Here is a 20124-nt window from a genome sequence, read left to right as displayed (position 1 = left end):
CATCGAGCTTCATCAATTATAACGGTTGAAAATTCAGAGAGATGTGTGAAAAGTAAAAATGAGTGTCGATACTGGAATCTGCAAGAAAGCAACTTCACACACGAAACTGGAAATTTGAAGAGAAACTTGCACTTGAGGTAAAATTGTTGCAGACCTGTAGAATTGTAGGGAGAAACATAAATTTAATAAAATCAGTAAATTGCAGATTTTTAGGGAGAAAAATTAATTTTACTACCAAGGAGCCATACGTGTACAACAAACTCAGAAGAGACAGATATCAGATATGTACGGAGGCCGAAGATTCTGAACCCCATGAAATGGGGGTAAGTAATTTTACAAGTATTACTATTTGCCTAAATTAAAAGAAAATCCCGCAGCCAACAACAGCAACACATTCGACGCCGGTAGTTAACCGAATCTTCAGCCTCGCCCCGCATCGATTGCTGCACGTACAAAGTCCTCACAGTTGGTAATGCCACCAGACAGCACATCCGCTAAAACACCGATTATGTCAAATGCCTCCTGCAAATCGCTCGCGGAACTCATCTCGTCAAGCCATGATAGCATTTCCTTCGAGAAATCCACCATCTCCTTTACGTTCAAAAGCCGCTCTTTCATCACTACCTCCCAAACTTCCAAGCTTCCACTGTCATCCCCTTCAGATACTCCCGATGTACCTTCTGTTGGGGCCGGTGCCGCATTTGCTGGTTTTTTGACCTTGAAGAAACGTTGCAACTGCTCAATCAAGCCAGTGTAGACAAGCATTGGTCGAATAACGGACAAAAGCTCATCGGCACCCCCAATCTCTGCACTAGGACTTTGGCTTGTATTACCAGACTCTATATTGACTACAGGAGATGAACTGGATGATGTGCGACCTGCTGACCGACCATGAGTGTGCTGCATGTAGGCATGGTATATTCCACGCTGCAAGAAGGCACGGCGGTGTTGCAACCAGGATTCATGAGATTCTGAAAGAAGTGAATTCACCATCATAAACTGGACAGTTTCTTCAGATCCCATAGACGGTTGTTTCTCAGGAGTAGAAGTCCTAGAATCTGATGCAGACGATGACAAATATGCTGTCAGAGACTTGGCCATTGTATGACGCTGAGATGAGCTTCCCTGATCGAGAAGGTGACGTGCCATTTGGATCATGAAAGGAAGAAATCTGGAGTTGCTTTCCCTTCCACCACCTCTGCATTCTGCACTAAATGATGCCCCGGTCGCAAAACGAGCTAGCATCTACGTAACAGAACATCCATAATTATAAGGTCCAAATTCAAGATAATGCACGACGGAAAGGCTAAATAACAAGACAGAAGAAAAGTGTGAAGAAGATATGGTACCAGAACAATGTCATAAGTCAACAGCCGAAGGCGGCTTCCATCAGCACGTCCAAGAGCATTGAGGTTGTCCCAGTACTGGTCAACATAGCGAATATACTGCGCTAAAGGAACAGACGGACCTCTCACAGGGAACAAAGAATTGCAAAGAGATTCATTATTTCTGAGAGTTGCTCCTTCCCACTCCTTCTTTGGATTTTTCAGAGCAGCATCTGCTCTCTTGGCTTCCTGATGGCACTGGAAATGAATAATGTTGAAATAACTAACAGTTGTATAAACACACTCCCCACGTGCGCTTCCAGAAGTCCCTGCACCTAAATTCACTCGCTTGCTATAAGAGTAAACACCAAGTAGGTCAGTAGGCCTCAGACTGTAACCCTCTCGGCAAACCATGCATGCTAAGCCATCCTCCTCCTCTTCCTCCACGTCTTCTAAACCTTCAAGTAATGGTCGTGAAACAACAATACGCTCACCGCCATGTGAAGCTAGCTCTTGTCGCATTCCAAGACCCTGAGTTTACGGATAAGAAAGGAACCATCAGTTTCACCACTAGTAATTAGTTATACTCATTTTCTCAAAACTATTTACAGGAACGTCAAACAAGAAAATAAATGCAATAAGAACTAAATTCTATCCTAATTCTACCATGAGAATCGTCTCTTACAATCTAGTAAATTTATATTTCTTTCAATCGCTGACCCCCTAAGGAAACCTGAACTCCTGTTTTAAGTAGAGAATAACTATTAGGTACCCTTATTTTCCATATCGAATTCTGTAACATGATAACAATCTCCTTCACTGGGCACCTGCTTTCATATAATTCAAAAATAAACTATAAAAAGAATTCTCAATAACTATATATAAAAAAAAAAAGCTCAATGAATTACCAGAAGCAATTCCTCTCTTCTCCTTAGAGCTCTACGCCTCATTTCATCCCTGGTGGCATGTCTCAACCTCCGCACCTTCTCCTCCAAAAAGCCATCTCCTTTTCCCTCCTTATTTGAAAGGGTGTCCAATAAGTTCTCAGCCCTCGCGCCTATCTCGTTTTCCCCCGGGACCCCTTCCAAAGCATGAAGTAAAGGTAAAATCCCTCCCTCATCAATACACTTTTGAGTGGCCAAATGTCCTGTCGACAAGCCTCTCAGCATAGACAATATCAGTGGGACAGATGGCAGTGTCAAGCCCATTGCCCATTCTGCACTAGATTTAAAGCCAGCCTGTCCCGCAGCTGAAAAACTATCCCTCAGATGTCTAACTGCAACGCCAGTAATGCCCCTCTCAAGAATAATGTCTTTCAGTCTATCTCCGCAGGAACTTGTTTTAAGAGACTCAGATACCCTTACAAAATTTTCCAACGTGAACCTCTGCTTGGCAGCTTGCTGGGCGATGCTTTCATCTTTTGGGTCAGCTTCATGTTCTCTTTGCAGCCGATCGTATTCCCTCCAGTCCTGCAAGGGTGGGCTGAAGTGTTGGATAAGCGCTTCCATTGCAGCAGGTTCACCATATGTCAAGTAGGGCAAGATTCTTGCAACCATCTCATTGTTCCTCTGCTGTTTGTTTGATTTCTTAAGGCCCAAAGGATGAGATAATCTCTCCAGAAACATGAGGACTATTTTCTTGGCCTGTTCACCGGTCTCTTCACTAGTGACAGTAAGAGCACTTTGTGTGATGCTAATGTTATCACTTTCATTAGCTTCCAGAGTCAGACTCTCAACAATGAGAAGAATGCCTTCAGCTGGCTCCATGGCATCAACAGAAAAGGCATGTCTTGCCGTTTCAAGGAGTAGACCTAAAGCTCCTAACCTCAGCAAAGCTCGTCTGTTCTCTCTTATTTTACAGCAATGCATGAGGAGATTTAGAACAGCCACCAACTGCTCTTGGTTGGACTTGAAATCATCTCGCAGATGCTGTAAATCATATTATAAGTCAGATAATAGGCAGCAAAAGGTTTCACTTCAAAAGTAAAGAAGGAATAATGAAATATGAAACACACCTGGATCATGTTCAATATAATTTCCAGCCCACCATACTCACGAACAGCACCTGCAATGGCAAACTCAACCTCTGGATCTTGTGACTCCTCTCTATCTTCTTCCAATTCTTTTATCATAGGCTCAGTTGCTTCACCATCTAAGCCCTGAAAATTGTATCCAAAAAGAGAATATATATGATCAAATGAATATCAAGGTAAAGAGTCGTCAGACGACCAAACATAATAGAAAACGTCAATATTCATCCATTAGGAATAAATGATGTCAGGTTGCATTTGGATGAACGCTTTTGAAATATGAGATTATTATTTCAATATCAAGTTGGCTGAAAGATTATAATGAGCATCTATCTTTAGATTTTAGCAAAATTCATGGATGGATTCAAAATTTAGCTACAAAATGAATTTAAAATGATTGGGTGAAGCACAACATCTCAAATCTATGATTTTGATCTGTTAGAAACTATACGTGATTTGATAGAGAAATAAATTTTCTTTTCTATGCAATTTAAATGTCAGTTTTGTTTGAATTTCATTTATGCAATGATGGAAGTGTGACCAAACATCATATATTGGTACGGAAATGGAGAAATAGGGTTACTCCTTTGTCATTCAGAAGAAAATACTTGTCAGTACGCAGACTTGTACATGGGAAAGTTAGATGAGAACAGCTATAACCAACCTGAAGCCGAAAGGTCACTATCATAGGTGGAGAGTCTCTAGCTGATGGAACAGCATTGGGAGATAACAATGTCGTATTGGCCATGGCATTGGAAGACTGACTTGACTTCTTCCAGACTTGCTCATAGACTTGAGCTATGCTCAAATCAAGGGAGATAATGTTCCCAGCAACTAACAATTCCATCCCATAGTCATCTTCAAGAAGACCTAGCAGATCCAACTGATGGCAAATTTTGTTCTTGACATCACGCATCAGAGGACCAATCTCAGAACTAGAATAGGGATTCTTTGTCATAGATCCCCTAATGAACTCTTCTTGTGTATGTGCCTTGTTTAGAACCAGCAGATACACTGGCTCTGGTTTTGATGGGCATATCAGATTGCAGAGCTGCTCCAGGATAAACTGTTCATATAGTTGAATGTGAGTGCTGGGACCTAAGTCAGTGAAAGCAAAACAAAGGAACCCCGTGCATACGCATACACAAAAAAAAAAAAAAAAAAAAACAAAAAAAACAAAAAAAGTTATGTGAAGAACACAAGCAAATATGAGAAGGTGAGCCTTATACAAACTATAAAGAACCCAAGAAACAGTGACTTTTATCTAGACACAGCAAAAGTTTTACCGTACTACAAATGTATAATTAGGTATCAGTATATTAGCATTTTGATGAGTTATTTTGATAAACCAGTCTGGAAGCATCATTTACAAAGCAGAGAATGCACGAAAGTAAGTTTATCAACCATACCAGACAAGTTCGTCCTTTTCTCTCCTCCACGTGGTTTTGCAAACCACAGATGCAGGCTCTAATGAACTGCCGTTTATTTTCACTGCTTTCAAGCAGAAGGCTATCTAAAAGGTCTTTCAGGAGCCGATTGCAATCACTGATTAACTTTGTCTTCTGCACTATCAAGCTGTGAATAACAATAAGAGCCTCAAGAACTTCCGACAGCAAATTGTCTCGCATGAATCTGACATCAAGATGAACAAAATTTGTTAAGCTTAAGCATGAAAGTTTTTTCAAAGAATGGAATCAGTTAAGCACAAAATTTGAAATTAGTAAAGAAACCAGTCATACCTGGATCGAATATTCGGAACCTCCAAAAATTTACCAAGCAGCTCTATAAGCTTGTGAAGTATGAATCCTTGAGAAATGTCAATACGCATGCTCCTTTCTAGAGATTCAACATTGCCAACTTCTTGAGTAATTAGTTTACCAATTGTACCAAGACATCCACGCACGGTCAAAAACAGGCGAGCATCTTCTGAATCTATCATCTTGAACAGAGACTCAAAATATTCCGCAGCACTTTCACCAGCAGAAAGAGTTGCTGGTAGCAAGGACACTAGTAAGTTCAATAACCGAAATCGTCTTGATGCACTCTGAGCACAGAGCAGACTTATCAACATGCACATCTCTGACCTTATAGATTGAGAACAAGCACTAAGAGCAAGTTCTGTAACCCATGCCCCCAGCTCAAATGCTGACAAGTCATTATTAGCTGTCTTACTAGTATGCCTCTTCCACCTGAGTGCATATTTAAGAGCCAGGAATTCTTGTCTCTGAGGTCGAGTCTTCTGGCTACCACCTTTAACAGACTGCGACACTTTGTACTGCCTTCTAACAAAATCAAGATATGATGCTCCCTTCTCCCATTCTGCATAGCTTAATAATTGAATGTCCTGAGTCTTTTGAGATGCATCCCAGTTCTTATCTAGTGGTTCCGCTGACTTGGTACCACCACCATGTCCACCCAAAGATCCAGACTTATTTGAATTACTTTCATCATTGCTCTGCGAACCAGTAGTAGCTTTTCCCGTATTAGGCTCTTTATCTGGTACATCAGGTTTTGGAGGAGTACATGCCTGAGATATAATCCTCAGACAAGGAAGAATGACATGCTCAGAAATGGCAGGATGCTTAGCACCCAATTTAATAGAAGAAAATAGCAGCTGAAAAACAACACGCAATCTTGATTCCCAAAATTCATCAGTGAGAGAACATACTTCTGACAGCAATGACAACTCTTCACGAGTGGCCAGAGCAATGTCCATAGAGCGATGATGTTCAAGGCAATACATAACCTTTTTCTGAATTAAGCTGTTCAACTCGGTCACTGCATTTATATCACCCTCAGAGAATGCACAAAGAACGGCCCTAGCTTGGATACGAGCTGTTTTAGGACCTTGATGAATGTTATTTTCAAATAGTTCCGTTAAAATGCCAGCAGCAACAAGTTGTCTCTTGGAGTTTGGATGCTTTGATAGGACCTGTAAGACTTCAAGACACTGCGTCACAAATGTAGAAGCACAGCCATAGCAATTATTTGGAGACCTAGAAACCACAAATCTGGAAGCAGCCACTCCGTTAACAGACTGTTTCTGGTGCAAATAATTCATCAAAACCCGGCGTAACCCTTGCAGTGTCTGCACACTCTTGCTGACAGAATCAAAAGCTGTTTTGCACTTATCACCATACAGGACACCAAGAAGAACTATTTTACGATTAATCTTGCATGTAGGCCCAGGTAAGGCGACCATCATTTGCTGCGATTGCGAGTCCATTTCAATCTCACCGACACTCGACACAATCTTAAGCAGGGGCTTCTTGAATCCTAGAAGTTGCTGATATCTCCTATGAGCATTTTCTGATTCAGTTTCTATAGCAGCCAACCCTCTCTTCATATCTTCATCATTCTCCATGTCATCAAAAGTAAAACTTGGCTTTGCCATGAAATTGAACTCAAATCTACCATATTTACTATAGCCACACTCGTTGCATAGAAAGGAATCCAGATTTTCATAATTAATGTTGCGGCACTGCCTGCACTGATAAGCATTCTCATGGCAATTGCCACAAATACCATGCTTATCAGTGACAGGTCGACTGCAACGTGGGCATTGCAATGGTTCAAGAGACAAAGCCTGGAGATTTTCGTAGAAGGAATCCAGCTCAATCATGAAGTTACAAGCTGTAATTGGAATGGGAAAGTCCACTTTCAGTTCAGTCTGATTGAAAGTGAGATGGCAACTCTTGGCACGTTTCCACAGAGACCAATTATTTTTCAACTCTGACAAGTCAGCCACTGGTCGATTATTGTAATACAGGTTCAAGACTTTCACTGATTTAGGCTTTCGCGCATCATGGACATTCATGGTCACTGTCTGGATGGTGTAACTCCCAGTGCATTTCACTATGATGCGATTATCCGTGAACTTTGTTTCAGATTTCAGACTTTCAAGCTTCATCCTGCTGTATGGCACCTCTGGAGAGCTGCAGGCAACACAAGGCTCACTCTCAAGATAGTACCCATCAAATTCGACTAATCCACTTAAAGTGTTGTATATGCGGGAATTTGGATGATTAGCTAAAAGCTCATTTTGTGAATGAAGTGTCTCAAAGATGCATTTGACTACATCAGGGGTTAAGCATCGATCCACAAGCTCACTGCTCTGTTGCTTTGAGCTGACATCTGGAACTTTACCCAGCAACCATGTGATAAGTTCAGTATACTCAACAATATTTTGACCATACATCGGTAGACATTTTACTTTCTCCAAGAGAGTCACCACCATAGTTTCCTTGAATGATGGCTTAGCATGATGCCACACACCATAAAGAACACACTTGGCCTCTGCACGCACAGACCTAGAATTCCATTCAAGCAAAAAGCAATCAATGAATTGCTTCAAGACATCTCCACCCTTGTCAGTGAAGATATATATCAGAGACTCCATATCCACATAAGACTTTTCCGAACCAGATTCTGTTCCTTCTTCACCTTTCTTCTTCTTTTTGGGATCCTGAGATTGTGTCCCTGATTTGTTTGAATTAATACCTGAATCCACAGCTTCAGTTTTCTGTAATAAATGACCAACATCCTTTCCCGTGTAAAAGGAAAGATTCAACAGCTTCAAAATCTGAATAACTGACTCTTCCGCAAGATGGAACACTCCATTAATCAAGAATGGTAGGAAATCTGTATGTTTCAAACAGTACTTCTGCCAGTTACGAGGTCGTGCTGCAGCTACTTCAGCCATTGTTGAGAGGCACTTAACTATCGTAACACTTCTCTCATATGACAAATGATTTTGAAACCCACCCGACTTGTTTACATGTTTGTAAAGTTTTTTCATCTCACTTGAGAATTGCCAGGAGTCTCGCACGGTGTAATAGTGAGTTTTGCTTCCACAAAGATGGAGGAAAAGCCTCCTTGCATATCTTCTCACGAAAGTTGTGTGAGGATTGTTAATGTAACTGCAGAGAACATCTTGATATCCATCTAGCTTCAAATCCTTGCCAGAGGGGATCTTTGAAACCTTCTCTTTCTCCCCCGTCTTGTCTTGCTTTTCAGGTCTAACCAAGGTGTATACCAGCCGGAAGGTATTCTCCAACAGCAACCTATGGTAGTCCACAAATATATCTGTACGGTGGGCTTTTGCATATGAGTCTGAAAAGAAAGGAGAAAAATTGCCAGCCGCTACATCCCTACGAACTGTTAATAGAGCACCGCATCCAGAACCAGGTCCTGCGTTTTCATAATTAACAGAAGGGGACTTAAAAACATGCACTAACTGTTGCAGTATATCCATCAGGTAACTGATAACAGACTGTTGCCTAAGAGAATTGCATGCTTGGAGCAGCTGCGATGCAAAGTCATTTTTCTCTTGATCATCCAAAGAAGATGAGGCAGCAACCGAGATGGAGGGTGAAATCTGGATGATGCTTTTATCATGTGTATCTGTTGTCCCACTAGGTTTTGGCATGGAACTATCACTGCCAGGCTGGTGCCAGTTTCGTAGCATCAAGGTAAAGAATATGAATACAAGTATTGCAACTTCCCCAAATGAAGAGCGGGATTTGGCAACAAAAGGTTGGTTCAGATTAAGCTCATCCAAAAACCATCTAATCAATTTCTCCAGATTTAAGCTTTCAGGCTTTGAGGTGTCTGTGAAAGGTCCACCAACAGCAGATGATAATCTGTAGAAGAGCTGCATAACAGGGATTGCCCGGACCCCCGACATCGATTGCATCCACCCTTTTAATTGTTCAAGAAGCTCAGAGAGAAGTAAAGAATTTAAAGCCCGTGTCGAAGCAGAAATTGAAACAGAGTCATTCACTGAACCAGAAAACTCCCCAGACTCGTTGGGTTCCAGGACATGAATTGTTGGGGCTGAATTCTGAGTCCTGGCATCTGCAGATGCTGGCAATATGCTTGAATCACTTACATCATCCGGTGTGAAGAGAAACTCATTGCCATCTCCGCCTAATGATTCCACTTCAATGGGTATTGCTGTCATAGGATGATCTCTGGAGTGTAGTGGAGGGAGACGATCTGCATCCTGTACTTCATAGCATGCCTCACAAAGATCAAAATCAGGACAAATAGTACAATGCCATCGCCTTCTGAGTATAGGAACAGTGGTGCAACCATCACAGCAGTATTGAACAGATGAAGTGATAGAATCTTCTTCAATCATGACTTGGGCATTTCCACCAGTTGTGTCAGCATGCACAGGTGCAGATACTACATTTTCTACAGCATCGTCGGTGGCCAACATAGTTTGCTTTGGAAATGGAACCTGAAGCAACCTTGAAGATACAGCCAAGCTGAAACAGAAATGGTAGTTTAAGTGAATAATAGAACAAACTAAAAACAAGTTGAAGATATTAAACAAATAAGTATTAAGAATTTACTACCTTGTTGATGTTTGAACAGCCTCATTGGACGAAAAGAGAAGCTTTTTGAATAATACAGCAGCAGGTCCAACAGAGTGTACCCCTGTACCCTTTCCATGTAAAGCCAGGCATTCAGCATAACAATAAATCAGATCTACCGAAGATACAACAATGTTGTTCATTGTTTGTGTGTCAAGCTGCTCTAAGTCCAAAATTCCCCAAAGAACTTGAAAAAGCCCATCAATAACTTCAGAACCTGGATGAGGGATTGGAATCACAGATCCGTTAGTTTCACATGAAATATATCACAGATGCAGGATGAATGCAGTAACTGTGATAACAAAACTTATGCATAAACTTGTAACACCACCTAAAGTTTAGGTGTACAAAAATTAACAAAGCTAACACCACGAAAATTCCAACATAACAGTTTAGCAAAACATAATTGTGTAGGAAACAATGAAAATATTAGTCACATGGAACTAAAAAGTGCTGCCAATCAGAATGCCCAAAAATTAAAAAGCTACACAGTGTAGACCAATATAGATTTACACGAGAAATAACATAGAAGTAATTAAACCATCTATATAATTAATGTACAAGAATCATATCAACTTTACCAGAGACTACAAGGGAAGTAATGCAACAAGCACTTGATTAAATCTTATGGAAAGTAATCTACCATGAATCAGACGTAACTTCCATAAACAATTAACTATATTGATTGGACATCTGCCATATGCATTTGTATGAAGATCTGGTTCTTGCTTAAGGTTCATATACTACATTCAACACAAAAGATTGAATTCTTAAACATGTAAGCAATTCAGTGCACTGGTTAATGTGAAACTACCATGTATCTCCAAGAAAGTTGCCAGATTCGGGCGACGGTGCAATGCAATCTTAGATACTGCACGCATCTGGGCTGTAAACTCTTCAATTATCCATGCCCCTGCAGTACCACCAACCCCAAGCCTTGAAGAGAGTACAGAGGTTGATTTCACCACTCCAAGAAGCCGCATCGTGTCCTTAACCTGAAGATGTCAGTTGATAATTAAACAACACATTTCTTCATTCCTTATGCATAAACAAGGACACTGATAAAATTGCTAATGTATCTACGGACAGTGGGTACTTTATTAATTGCTAATTCACATACTTGATAGTAAGTGTCTTTTTTGGGGAACACAGCCTGCAAGACATGGCAAGCAGCAGCCTGCAACAAGGGCTCTCGATCACTCTCATATATTTTTTCCAATAACTGCTTGCACCTGAGTTTGCTCAGCTCCGGACTAAATTCCTCAACTTTTGAGCTACCACGAGATCTACAGGAGTAAATCCTGGATAGAAGCTTAAGACCATCAGCTATGACCTGCTCCTGCATAGGAGCAGACTGCATTGACCGGCGTTTTTTCCCAGATTCTGAAAGCAACGAATTACAACCAAGCACACGAGCTTCCATATCAAGTACAGCATCCATTTTCTCTTTCCAGCCAAATTCATCTTTAGCTCTACCGTATACTTCAAGACAGTCAATTCTAGGCAAAGCAGATCCATTAAATGTGGGTCCAACAGTGATTGTAAATTCTTCGTCAGCAAGGAGTGACTCAGCAACTGTAAATGGTATATCATACCAAGAACGCATGCCCTCATCTAATTTAATCACCCTATGGAAAATAGTTATATCAGTAGGTATATGGTTTGCTGATGTATTACCCACATGCACACGAAACCCAACCATGATGATATCGGAGTTCGAATTGGAGACAGATATCTGAGGGAAAAAAACAGTAATGTTAGAACCATAAACTATAGAAGAAAGGAGATAAAAACCAAAAAAATTAGACTCTAAACCATGCCATGAGTGTCAGGTCACTAGACCCTTGCAACAATTACCTTACATCCTGCAGGGCTTGGACTTTCTAGAAAGCCATCCTCAGATGCCAAGCTCTGCTTAGCCCGTTCAGAATCACCATTTCTGATGGCATCACCACCCAATTTCACATCCGCTGTTATGCACACTGTTTTCTCAAAAAAATCAAGTGGGAATTCTGGGTTAATGCCGGCATAAGCCTTGTTGCTGAGAATTCCAGAACCCAATTTTTTTACTTTCTCTGCTGTTGCACTAGCACTGGCATCGACTCCCATTGGTGTATGTGAGTATATCTGAAGGCTACCATCATCGTGTAAAACAAGACAGTGAATCTTATCTTTGGATAAAGGCTTATAAGCAGTTACTCCAACTAGAGGTGAAGTCGAACCCACTGCATGTCGCAAGTTCTGTGCAAATAACTCGTGCAATCCCATAGATACAGCAATGGCAGAGTTTGATTTTATACTTGAGAAGCAAACAAATAAACCACTGTCAGCCAGCAATTCCTTCCAACGATGAAGTCCCGCAGACCGCTGTTTACCATCTTGTTCCTCTTCATATATGGTAGATATCTCACTTAGAGATGAGGCATTGGGGCTTAGCCGGCCTACCAAGGTAGTGCCATCTTGATAAGATAGGAAAAGTAATTTGTACGCTGAAGAAAAGTACAACGATGAGCCCTTCGCGTCTATTACTTCATCCTGTGTCTGGATTACTTCCTTCAAAGGTGTAGCCCCAACATTACCTTCCACTGACAATTCTAGCCTAAACAGCCTTCCATATTCTGAGAGAACAATAAGAAACATCCTCCCCTGAGAAGCCACAACAAGTGTTGCATCCACAATCATATCATCTGGCAGTGTAAAGTAGTGTATAGGACTGATGTTGTCCTGAGATAGATCATATATTTTGACAAATCTGTTGGTAATGACCATCAATTGAACCTGAGAACCTGGAACCCAGTCAACACGTTTAATATATGCACCTTGCAGTGCCAGTTCAATGGCAAGACGATCAGTCACTTCACCACGAGGATTAACAGTGAGGACCTGGCAATCTTCATAGCCTGCTACTGCAAGATAATTCTCTACCACTGGATTGAAAGTAAGATGCACGATTTCAAACCGAACAACATTCTTAGAGAGAGGCTTAACATTGGTCTTGTCTGCCGTCACTGGTGCAATGGTGGCCTGTCCAATCAACTGCACAACATCAAATATAGCAACTTTATCACCTTCTCCAACAGCAAGTCGCCCTCGAATACTGACACTGAGCAAGGATTTCACAAGAGACCCACTAGCTAAATGTGATTTAAGTTCTTTGGCATTTGAATAGTCGGCCTTTACCTTCAGGTCTAAGGACCCACTTTTATATGCCTTCTTCAATTGCAAGAGATCAACACCAAAAGACAGCACTTTGTCTTTACCAAGAGCGATTTTATTATCTTTTGACAAGTTCGAGTCTCTTTTACAAGTTATGTATGGGAACAATGAAGAGCAAAGTTCAAGCACCTGACCTTCAACATCAAGTTCTTCAAGCAATGGTGTGATCCCATCTTGAAGCTCTCTTGGGATGGATGAGTTATCTACCTCAGTACTAGTATCCTCATCAAAATCTGAATCACTTTCAGGAAGCTGCTCTCCATCCTCCGTGAAGGGTAATAGAGCCTGGAAATTACTAGCACTATGGACGGGAGCGCTACTACTTCCAGTGAACTTGCGTGGCTTTAAGCACTGACAGTTGCTTCCTCTAACACCCCCAGCTCCACAGTCACAAAAGAAACGACTAGAGCGAGAATAAACAACACGATGACCGCGATGACAAACTTTTGCACACACAGAGCAACAGCCTTTTGACACTGTCAGATCACATGTATAACAGAAGTACCAATGTTGTTCCATGAAATTGCTACCACTAGAAGTAAATGTGCAAACTTTAGAAGCAAGGGCCCTTTCACTGTTAGTATCCTCTTCATCATCCTTGTCCAGGCTGGCCACCTCACCATCAGAAGTTCCATCATCCTCATCCTCGTCTACAGAAGTTGCATCACATTCAAGAGCGATGGAACCATCTTCTTGATTAGAAGAAAGGACCAATGCCTCGGAGTTTTTCCTCGATCCTACTGGCCTTGAAGCCATAGGTCCCACACCACCAAGAGCATTTACAGGCAGAGACTTCCCGGACGACCTTTCTAAGGTATTCTTGCCAGACCCACAATCACTTAAGACACTCCCAAAAAAGCCAAAAAGAAACTTCAGACCTGGTAGCAGGCAATCATTGCCAGATAACTTTTCCATCAGCATTATGGTCTTCTTTAAAAGCAATCTCACTGAAGCATCCCCCTTAGACAGTTGAACAACAAATTGGAAAAATGATTTGGCAACATGAATATCAAATTGCAAAAATGCAGGTCCAAGGGAAACCAGAACAGCTTCAAAAATATGACTCTGCAGTTCTGTTGAATTCAAATTAGGAGGTGACGATACAATGCATAAAATAAAGTTCATAGTTGACTCTCTCAGAGAGATGGAACTTCCTTTTGAACTATTAACTCCACCTGAAGCTTCTGTTACACAACCTAACAGCCTCTTCTCCAACCATTTGGAAAGCAAAATCAAGTCCATGCCAAGAAACTTGTTTTGGATCTTCTGTTTAAGATCAGGAAACTGCTCTCCAGTTAACAGATCAACAAAAAAGTTAAGAACCCTTATGTTAACTGTTTCAGAGTAACAATTATGTAAAGAGTCAATTAGAACCAGTAGATTGCCACGCTGCACACCAAATAGCTCCTTCACCTGCTCGGGGACATCTTCTTTACCAAGATAGAATTTAAAATAATCAACCGTTGCAGGGTCTTTCCTTAGGCTATCCATTGTATCAATAGCTTTGGTAATTATGCACTCATGGATAGTGCTGTCACTTACTCCTCTGGCATTGATATCCCTTAAAAATCCTTCTAGGTGCTCTAATAGAATTAAATTGGCACAGTCTGATCCTCCCAAACCTACACTCAAGCTATCATATATGGTTTCACATTTCCCATGAATGCTTTCAAAAATCCTATCAGACTTGATTGTCACTGCCATATCAAGAATTTGATGAAGCACTTCATTCTCCAAGCAGACATTTCCTATCATATCTTTCATTTTAAGCAGACCAACCAGAATGGAAATGATCCCTCTAATGCTAAGAATGCAAGAAAGGAGAACACCACTGGAAGTCTGAAGATTCAGTGGGAAACCATGCAGCATACATTGCCAGGAGGCCCCACACAAAATTCCTGAAGCTCTTTTGTCAATAATAGCGTCAAACTTAGCCAAGGGGTCAATAACAGACTCCAGATGGAACGAATAAGTTCCAGTCTTTCCTAGCTCATCCTGAAGGCATTTGTCAAATCCTGAATGCTTAAAAAGCAACAATGGTGAAAACCCATCAGCATCCTTCTGGCTATTACCAAAGGTAGCCACAAAAGCTTTCTGATAAGCCAGTAAATAACTGTTCAGCAAAGATGAAAATGTCTTCAACAAAATCGAAACTTGATCAGCGTTCATTAAAGAGGCAATCAGACCTTCAGCAACAGCAATATACTCATTGTCCTTGGACATGTTCTCTATCCAGTCTGAACCCACTCCTGGGACTTTATTCTTCATGCCATACCTCGAGATCCCAACATCAAGCAAGGTGAGTGCCAAAGACAGCCATCTTGCATTTCTCAAGAAACCCCAGCCTACTTCCTCAGTGTGCTCAGATAAGTGCTGAAGCAGCTGAACTACAACTTGAGAATTAGTTTTCGCATCAACAGCAGCCTGATGACCTAGAATTGAATGGCTGAAGAAAAAGAAGTTTTCCATGTCAGAAACGTCAAAAGTCTGTGGATTGCTACTTGAAGGAAGCTGACGTTCCCTTGAAGTACCTAGAGTTGGAAAATCCCAACAAAGTATGAAAATGTATCTTTCAACAATAAGATCCTCCACCGCTGCAGCCTGTTTGCCTTTCCACAATCCCAGAATTGACGAAATGGTTGAACAGATCTCGTACCAGTTCAAGCATAAGGAGTCAACATCCACATGATCTAGAGACTGTGAAGCAGGGAAGGCAGATGTATCAATCAGTTGATGAATCAAGGGACTGATGTCAGACTCTTCTTCAAATGATGCGCTCATTACATTCTTAAATACCACTGAGACCCAAGATGACAAATGATCGTTCGCTCCAAGCTGTGAACTGGAGTACGGAGCCTCCCTCAACTTGGACCGCAGAGGTACAAGCAAGGACGAAGGACAAGTCTGTGGGTAAAATATCATATGGCGAAGCACTAAAATCAACCTTGAAACCAGTAGAGCCCAGCAAGACAAATGTGTACTGTTAAAACCCGAAGTTGGAGCACCAACTGCTCTAAGAGCAGAAAATATTAATTTCGCCTGTGATGTTTTTTCCTCTTCGGATGATAAGTGAAATGCCATAAGAAGAATCTCAATATGAAAAGCACATGGAAGGGCGTCAAGAAGTTCCTTCAAGGTAGGGGATTTTAAAGAAACAGTTTTGGTCTTCTCAACAATAAAATCAACAAAGCCCCTAAAAATTTGGGTTCTCAACCGGCTACCAGACAAACCCACCCTACAGAAAAGGGTGTGAGCTAGCAGGGTAAGGGTCTGATTATTGTAAACAAAAATATCATTCTCATTCTCAACATTCAAAATCTTCTCAACAAAGTACTCTTCCAGTGAATCAGGTAATGCATGGTGTGAGATCAGGTCTTGCAACAAATCAAAACAAAGTTCATGGGTATGCCCAATCTTTTTCTCTTCATGTGAAAGGGAAGAGCACTCAGGACTCCTATCCTCAGGATATCCCTGGCCGTAGAGTAAGGACAGAAAAATATCAATATGGCTTCTGCTAAGCTTCACACGGCCATCCTCAAAAACAGACGGATGCCATTCAGGAGAGAAGACGAACCCTTTAAGAAACCTCAACAGCTCCGTAGCAGCTTCCATTGGCATATTACTCTGGCTAGAGCTAGAATTAACAGCCGCTGGTGGCTGATCATAACCGTCTGTAGACCCACGACCACTCTCAGAGAAAAGGTCTCCAAAAAGGGCTTCATCTTCATGGCAAACCACATTTTCTAATTCGGAGCTGCAAGTAGTTTTTGCACAACTAGAATATGATCTCTCCACTTTTGGTCTCAGTTTTACTCCCTCAGAATGAAGGAAAAATATAAGATGCATCAGATCGTCCATCCACTGCTTTGAGGAAGGGAATATTATTTGCACCAGATGTTCAAATGTGTAACTTTGGAGTAAAGGAATTTTCTCAGAATGAACAAGGCACGAAGGAGAATCAAGAAAATTGATGCTACTTCCAGTAAGCTCTGTATCTAACTCCTTCCAATTGATAGCCCGACTAGTCTGCCTCTTAAGGTCATGAATGAGCATCAATATGTGGACAACAACACGAGGAAAATAAGCTAGTGGGGGCTTCAGGTTAGCAGCAGTCTTGTTATATCTCCATACAGAAGCATCTAAATTGTCTAGTATGGAAGCTACCACACAGACTTGGACATTCAAGAAAACACTGCTGTTGCAGAAAGTAACCCGGACAAGTTCAAGAAAGTCTTCCAATATCAACAGACTGAGGCTCTCAAAACTACCTTCGACTGCAATATGGCTATTTACAAACTCGAAGCAAGGTCTAAACAACCCAGGCACTGCATCAGCAAAAGAAGCAACTGCTTGCAACAATGACACATCATGTTCAATATATGGGATGTCCTTTGTAAGACTTCGAAGTAGCTTTATAATCCTCAAACTGAAAGACAGCCTCTTACAGATGTATGGCCCAGCAATCTTCTCATCAAACATATCTGGGAGCACAATGTGCTCCTTGCAGAGCAAAATCAAACGTTGAATGCACCCTGCATGAACAGCTGCCCAATGCTGGGATAGAAAAACTAATTTGTTGAAATCCTGGTGGAAAGCAGGGCCACCAAACCCAGTGGTTTGCTTATCTGATTGTATGCACTCAGAAGCTAAAGACATAAACAGGCGATCCACTGGTTTCTCTGCCCTTGAGCAATTGACACCTTCTCAGACACACAAACAGCTAGTATCAGTACGAAGCAAACCATGAGAGAACAACAGTAGAAGATATCAATTCTTATGAGCCAAACTATTACCTTGAGGACCACACTTAATGTAGTTGTCAAGATCATTACCACAAGAACTACGGGTAACAGATGGTAACAAGTCCACCAGGCTATCTACCGAACAAGGTTGCAGCACATCAGGCGTTTTATCCATTCTATTAATCAATGCCATCTCCAAAAGCTGCACCATACTATTCTGCAAACCAAACAAAGGTTGAATTATAAACAAAAATTTGAGCCATTATTCATTCCCTCCCCAAAAGTGCATAAACACTAATACCTTGGGGACCACACTTATGGAAAACACAGAAACCAACTCAACAAAAAAGTAACTCATACATATATTCACAAGGATCAGGATAGAGGACCCAGAAAAAAATAAAAAAAGTCACTCCCTCTCTCTCCTCCATTCATACAAGAAACGGTCAGTGTTAATGTTATTGATTTTCATCTATTAGACATGATAGTTGTAGGCCTCTAAGCACATGACAGCAAAGCGCACAATATTAGAGCCACAGAGTGCCTCAACACTGGAGTGGTTGAAGGATAATTAGAATAGACTGTGTCAAGAGGTAAAGGAGGTGCCTGACTTGAATACTTAATATTTATGGAAAACGGACCCAAAAAATTTATCTTACCATTTTTTAAAATGAGGCAGAGTGCCCACGCAAGAAGCAGTTCACACTACATATATATATTGTCCGTCTTTCATTGTGTTGTCGCTGTAATACATTTATTTGTTTGCAACTTTGCATAAAATAAAAAAAACAGCATACATCACATCTGAAATTACTTGCAAATTCCAGTTGATGGCAAAAGCAATATCCAATTACTAGTACTGTGCCTAAAAGAAAAAACATGGAGCTCAACACTCATAAAATGCGCCAACCAATCAGAAAAGACACAATGAATTCAATAATTATACTGCGCTATTAAAAAGGTTGATCCCCACCATCAGAGTTGATTTAACAACTACGAAAACCAATTAGTGTGTTTTCCATCACCAACAATCATACAATCTGATATTAGAGAATAATAGCAAAATGTGCATGACTAATTCATAGGTCCTCAAAACAATAACCATAAACAAATATACAAAACAATCGCCTTTCAAATGATTAACGCAGGTGCGCAAAAATAATAACATTCAAACTAAACGAGTCATCCGAACTTGATATGGAAAGTAGAACTAACTAACCTGAATGCTTATATCTTCGCTGCTAAATTCTGATCTTTCCAAATAACACACAGCAAATTCCAACGACTGTTGCACAATAGCAACAATTACCGCATCCGCTTGCTCCACTGTACACGCAATCACGACCAAATTAAGTACATTTATTACCTCAACACTCCATTAACGCTTCAAAATTGCAATCTTTAAGATTTAGAAGCAATAAAAACTACAAAACATATAAAATTAGCTGCAACTTAGAATGAAGTACTTCGAATTCGATATCGTCTACTTCTATATTAACAAGAAAGCATCAATATTCAAAAAACAAACAAAAGGCAACTAATTTCACATAGAAGAAGATGAAAGGAAGCTCATGTACCGGACAGAGATCGAGAGGAGGAAGCGACGGCGTAGGAAATCGAACACACAGCTTGAATTTGAGAATCGGTCCATGATTGGAGCCCTAGCTTACCGTCTCCGGCGGCCTCAACGCCACGTTTTAGAATCGGGAGAAGGTTCTCGAGTCCCGGTCTGATCGAGTCGGGGGAGGAGCGCAGCCTCTGCAGGAGATCAGTGGACGAGATGGGCTTGCCGTCGGAGTAGATAGATTCGGCGAGTCTGGTGAAGGTCTCGGCCATGGCGAGCGAGACGATCGAGTGCGAGGTTCAGAGCATCGGATAGAGAGAGAGGAGGAGGAGGAAGAGTGTTTGGGGTCGGAAGTAGAGAGAGGTAAGGAAAATGAAATGGGTTTTAGGGGAAAGATAATAATGTTTATAAGGCGGTGTAGAGGAATCTAGTGACGAATTGGTAAAAAACTTTATTCTTACCGTATTTTTAAACCACATTTTTATTGCATCTCAAACAGCCACGTCATTTGAAAAATTTATAAATCTAACGAAAGAAAAAAGACTCTTTGTATACCACAATTATCATTTAATTAACTAATTTTTCTTCATTATTAGTTTATTAAATAATGAACTAAATTTAAAAATCTGATTAATTCAAATGATGTGATTGTCCACATCAAATACCAACTAAGATGATAGAAAAATATGGAACAAAAACATGGTAGAAAATTAACTTGCTTTTACTATTTAGAACAAACAACGACAAAGGAACAAAAGCTTTGCTTTATTCCCAAGCAAAAGTGATCCTAGGGATGCTTTATTATTTCTCTTTTTTCAAAAAACACCGGCTGGGCTTCGCTATGCTAATTCTTTTTTTTTTTTAAGTT

General features: G+C 40.8%; 1 protein-coding gene across 1 annotated transcript; it reads right to left on the bottom strand.

The window, feature by feature from the left end:
* Nucleotides 1-206: 206 nt before the first annotated feature.
* LOC137749362 (auxin transport protein BIG) lies at nucleotides 207-19635 on the bottom strand. The gene is made up of 14 exons (XM_068489459.2): nucleotides 19270-19635; nucleotides 18912-19018; nucleotides 17744-17909; nucleotides 11592-17650; nucleotides 10855-11469; nucleotides 10549-10729; nucleotides 9717-9951; nucleotides 5094-9626; nucleotides 4764-4986; nucleotides 4019-4420; nucleotides 3340-3483; nucleotides 2234-3253; nucleotides 1350-1856; nucleotides 207-1245 (listed from the first exon to the last, which is right to left on the bottom strand). Exons 1-14 carry the CDS (start codon nucleotides 19526-19528, stop codon nucleotides 421-423), a joined length of 15276 nt encoding a protein of 5091 aa, XP_068345560.1. The 5' UTR covers nucleotides 19529-19635; the 3' UTR covers nucleotides 207-420.
* Between the last annotated feature and the right edge of the window lie 489 nt (nucleotides 19636-20124).

Source organism: Pyrus communis, chromosome 17 (assembly GCF_041283825.1).
Source record: "Pyrus communis isolate YQ-2024b chromosome 17, ASM4128382v1, whole genome shotgun sequence".
Classification (NCBI taxonomy): domain Eukaryota; kingdom Viridiplantae; phylum Streptophyta; class Magnoliopsida; order Rosales; family Rosaceae; genus Pyrus; species Pyrus communis.
This window is presented reverse-complemented; position numbering and strand designations above follow the sequence as displayed.

What these genes read in the sequence shown, in the direction of transcription:
- LOC137749362 (XM_068489459.2), bottom strand. Translation starts at nt 19,528, where the DNA reads ATGGCCGAGACCTTCACCAGACTCGCCGAATCTATCTACTCCGACGGC. An exon ending in CATTAAGTGTGGTCCTCAAG is followed by an intron (nt 17,651 to 17,743) that starts GTAATAGTTTGG and finishes GTGTCTGAGAAG; the next exon opens with GTGTCAATTGCTCAAGGGCA. An exon ending in GCTGTTCAAACATCAACAAG is followed by an intron (nt 9,627 to 9,716) that starts GTAGTAAATTCT and finishes TTTCTGTTTCAG; the next exon opens with CTTGGCTGTATCTTCAAGGT.